We start from the raw sequence: 4990 nt of genomic DNA on the forward strand, positions 1-4990 counted from the left end.
CTAGTCTCTTACTACAAACATCAAAACTTACAAATCAAACAAAATATTTATAAGTTCACTCACCATCTCTGTTTCTTTCGTTCTCCAATGGCCTCACTTCAACTCTCCTCTCACTTTCTTGGCACAAACACTAAGAAACACAGCTCCATGTCCATCTCTCGTACTTACTCTCCTGTCCCATGCACCAGATTATTCTCCCGCAAGTTTATGTCGTGTTCCATGTCTATGAATGGATGCGAAGGTGATTTCAAGACGCCACTTGGTACAGTTGAGACGAGGACTATGGCGGCAGTTTTATCTCCAACATCCGCCACTGAGAGTCTAATCTCCGCCGTCTCCGAGCTTAAGTGTCAACCTCCGCCATTTTCCTCCGGCGTCGTCCGCTTAGAGGTACATATCTTTCCTCTGTTTTTAAAGAGATCACGCCACGTGGTGGTTTGGGATTAGTTTTTAATGATATCGTTCTCTAGTTCGTGTCATTGGTATCGTTATGCCTAACATTAAAGTTTATACTTTTATAATAGAGCCGAGTTAAATATCCATTTTGCCTTTTTAAGAAAAACTATTTTGTTATATACCTAAGACATAATTTTACCAGAGATAATTTTAAAACACTACTTACGGATTTTATGTTTTAAAGTTCGTAACCTTTTTTGTGGGCTAATGTTTAAAATAAAAATAAATCACTAAACAAATGAGCTGGATAAAAAACGGTAGATTTTTAGTTTACAAAAAAAAAACAGTATACCATAATTTTTTATTACAATGGCCAAGTGGCCCCCCTTTCCACTTGCATCAATCTAGTAATTAGGTAGAACTTTGTTCATACAATATTTCTTAAAGACGGTAGGGACGATTGAACAGGTTTAATGCTGATTATCATTGTTACAAACAGTAGTTGCTTTTGTTTTTTAATCATAAAACATCTTTTAAAGCCATGGCTAATAATAACCAACAAGAAAGAACATATGACTCTATTATAATATGATTACTACCAGTTTACTCAAATATAGGTCGTACTAGAATCTGATAGTCAACATAACTAGACGTTTTTGGACATCCTACATGGACGTCAAAAAGGAATAATCTTTTCTTAGGCAAAATAACGTTGACCAAATCAGCTTTGACCTAAAAAGTCAAATTAACAAACAAAAAAAAATCGAGAAAATATAAAAGAAAAAGAGACCTCGAAAAAGATTAATGACTGTTCTTGTACACTGTTAATTAGATTTGATGATTGATTAAATCTCTAGAGATTTTAAGCAAGAAAAAAAAAATGATTGAGCTTGTGGACCAAAAACAAACAAAATAAAGAATAATAAATGTCTGGAAAAGCGGGCCAATCATCATCACTCAACCATTTTGTTCCCGGGAAATACTAATTTCGGTTTGATTCGGTTTAGGTACCAATCAACCAGCAAATCAGAGCAATCGATTGGCTTCAAGCCCAGAACGAGACTCATCCTCGCTGCTTCTTCTCTCGCCGTAGCGACGTTGGTCGTCCTGATCTTCTTCTCGACTTAGCGAGCGAGAAGGATAACAATAACGGAGGCTCATCAGATCGTGATCTGGTCAGCGTTGCTGGTATCGGTTCAGCAGTGTTCTTCCGTGACCTTGACCCGTTCTCTCATGATGACTGGAGATCCATCAGAAGGTAATCACAAGCTTAAATAACAGTTAAGTTTTCGTTTCGTTTCTCTGTTATCTGATTGTTGAATGGTTGAAACATTTGTGAAGGTTTCTGTCGTCTACGTCACCTTTGATTCGTGCCTATGGTGGCATGAGGTTTGATCCTAACGGCAAGATCTCTGTGGAGTGGAAACCTTTTGGTGCATTCTACTTTGCAGTGCCTCAGGTAACTTCAAATTTTGATTTTTGTTAAGAGAGTGTATGGAGTAGGCATGGCATTTCGGGAATCAGTTGGGTTTGGATAGGGTATTAGTTAGTTCGAATATGCGGCTAGAGGATAGGAACCGACAATGTTTTGGTTCAAATCAGTTTGGGTAGTCTTGTGTTTGGGTTGGTTTTGATAGTAAAATTAGAAACTAGTTGATTTAGTTATTTCAGATAAATCGGATAAAATATCGGTATTTCAGATAAAATATAGAGTAATTAGAATGATTCGTGTAAAAGCATCGGACAATTCAGATTTTCTTGGATACTTCAAATTTCTTTTTGAAACTTTTGGATAATTTCTAGTAGCTTAATTATTTTTTGATAATTTGAGTTTTTCAAATACTTTTAATAGTTTTTTAAAATATATATATATATATATTTGGTTATGTTATATATATATATAATTAATATTTTATATATCCAGTTCTCAGTTTGGTTTGGTTATTTTGGATAATTGAGGGTTTCAATTTGGTTATGGTTTTGGTTATTTTGGTTCGGTTCCGGTTATGGTTTTTGGTTCCGGTTATTTTTGCCCAAGCCTAGGACTATGGAGGACGAGTTGTAATTGGCTCATACATGAACAGGTTGAGTTTAATGAGTTTGAGGGAAGCTCAATGTTGGCTGCAACTCTTGCTTGGGACGATGAACTCTCTTGGACTTTGGATAATGCCGTTGAATCACTTCAAGAGACTATGCTCCAGGTTAACCATAGATGAATTCTAGTCCTACAATTAGTGAATGGTCTTTTATACTAACGAGAGCTTTGATGTGTCAGGTTTCTTCTATTGTGATGAAGTTGCGGAAGGAATCTTTAGGAGTATCTGTTCTTAGCAAGAACCATGTTCCTACAAAAGGAGCGTATTACCCTGCCGTAGAGAAGGCTTTGGAGATGATAAATCAAAAGAGTTCATCCCTTAACAAGGTAGTTTTTCTGACCATGTCCGTGTCTATTCTTAGACTATTATGTTTTCAACTTAACTAATGTTTTCTGTATGCATAACCAGGTTGTGCTTGCTCGCAACAGCAGAGTGATAACAGATACCGACATTGATCCCATCGCATGGCTTGCACAGTTACAGAGTGAAGGGCATGATGCGTATCAGTTCTGTCTCCAGCCACCAGGTGCACCTGCTTTTATCGGAAACACGGTAGGTTACATAAGTACTCTGTTTGTACAACATTTCTATTTCATTTTAACATATCTGGAAGAAACAAGTAATGTTGACACACTTCTTTGTGAAACAGCCTGAGAGACTTTTCCAAAGGAATCAGTTAGGCGTCTGCAGTGAAGCTTTGGCTGCAACTAGGCCTCGAGGTGCTTCAACGGCTCGCGATAAGGAGATAGAGCTTGACTTACTAACCAGGTGAATTTTTTTTACTTTAATGTCTTGAGCAATATTTTTTGGAAATGCATACTGACGTGATTTGCTAAAATGCTGCAGCCTGAAGGACGACCTTGAGTTCTCTATTGTACGAGAGAACATAAAAGAAAAGTTGAACGTAAGTTTAATCTTGTTGTTACAGCAGTTATGATTGACACGTGTTCTTATTATCCCTTTCTTCTGCTCTGCAGTCTATATGTGACAAGGTAGTTGTTAAGCCCCAAAAAACTGTGAGGAAGCTTGCAAGAGTGCAGCACTTGTATTCTCAATTGGCAGGGAGGCTTAGGAGGGAAGATGATGAGGTGAGATAAATAATATTTAAATAGTTTTACATCATATGATCATCTAGATTGACCCTTTGTCTTATGTCTGATCTATAGTTTGACATCTTGGCTGCTCTACATCCAACTCCAGCTGTTTGTGGGCTTCCAGCTGAAGAAGCCAGGCTTTTAATTAAGGAGATAGGTAATATATCTGCTTTTTTCTTTTCTTGTTTCTACTATCTCCTAGATGCCTATGCTTACTGAAACATGTCACTTCTTCCAGAGTCATTCGATAGAGGAATGTACGCGGGACCTATTGGCTTTTTTGGTGGCCAGGAGAGTGAGTTTGCAGTTGGGATCAGATCAGCTCTAGTCGAAAAGGTGAAGCTTATTTGATCTCTCTTCCCCAAATAACACTTCCTAAGTTTCAGCAAACATGTCTAAATCGCTTTCTGTTTGAGTTACAGGGTCTTGGAGCATTGATCTACGCAGGGACAGGGATAGTAGCAGGAAGCAACCCAACCTCAGAGTGGAATGAGCTTGATCTAAAGATATCTCAGGTGAGAGTTGTTTACATAATGTAACCTAACTTGTCTCTTCTTTTGTTTCCAAAAGTCTAAATTTTAAATGTTGTTGTTTTTGTAGTTTACCAAGTCAATTGAATATAAGTCAACAAGTCTACAGAGGATTAATTGAGGAAGAGTAACAACAACAACAACAACAACATTTGTATTTCATTGTATTATTGTATAGGAATGGAGGTTACAGTCAAAATCAGTGTGTTGTCATTTGTCAATGTATCTTTGTAACTAGAAAGAATAATTTATGTAAGTTAGTCTGTTTCTGATTGTTAATGGGTCTAGTCTCTCTTGGTTGTAACTAGGCTGAGGCCTTTATGATTGTTAATTTGTTTCTATCACTACTAAAGACCGTGTATTAATGGATACGATCTCTCGAGTTTTAGTCGGTTTTCAATATTGTTGTTCGAATTGAACCAAAAAATGAAAAAATAAACTGAGATTAAATCGAATTTCTAAAAATATTCTAGAGCCGTTTTCGTTGAAAATATAAAAAGATGAAAGGCCCGCTACACTATTTGCACAGTAAATTTCTTTCTATATATACGAACGTTTGCGTTCGTTTGTAAACACACCATCCTTTTCCTTCAATAACACATCCTCTCTTCTTATCAGTATTATTTTCTTCGTACGGGTATAAAATTTTGCTTTATTTAAATTCCTGCGATATAATAAAATTCCAGTCTTTTTATAACACGTTATCAGCACGATCACTCTGCGATTCGGTAAAATTTATTTGTATCATTTATACAATGTTATAATGGCCGTAATACCACCTATATTATTTACTAATAATTTAATTTATTTATTGGTCGGCCGAGCCGCCTTATATTCTGTTTATTATTTATTGGTCGGCCGAGCCGCCTTATAT

The 4990-nt window shown here is 36.6% G+C and overlaps 1 protein-coding gene across 1 annotated transcript; it reads left to right on the forward strand.

The window, feature by feature from the left end:
* On the forward strand, window positions 1–4485 carry LOC106322548 (isochorismate synthase 1, chloroplastic-like). The gene is made up of 13 exons (XM_013760604.1): window positions 1–390; window positions 1404–1654; window positions 1738–1855; window positions 2481–2597; window positions 2672–2818; window positions 2901–3044; window positions 3142–3260; window positions 3339–3396; window positions 3470–3580; window positions 3659–3743; window positions 3825–3922; window positions 4009–4101; window positions 4187–4485. The coding sequence occupies exons 1-13, from the start codon at window positions 88–90 to the stop codon at window positions 4235–4237; spliced, it is 1695 nt and encodes a 564-aa protein (XP_013616058.1). The 5' UTR covers window positions 1–87; the 3' UTR covers window positions 4238–4485.
* The last annotated feature ends 505 nt before the right edge of the window (window positions 4486–4990 follow it).

Source organism: Brassica oleracea, chromosome C2, assembly GCF_000695525.1.
Source record: "Brassica oleracea var. oleracea cultivar TO1000 chromosome C2, BOL, whole genome shotgun sequence".
Classification (NCBI taxonomy): Eukaryota; Viridiplantae; Streptophyta; class Magnoliopsida; order Brassicales; family Brassicaceae; genus Brassica; species Brassica oleracea.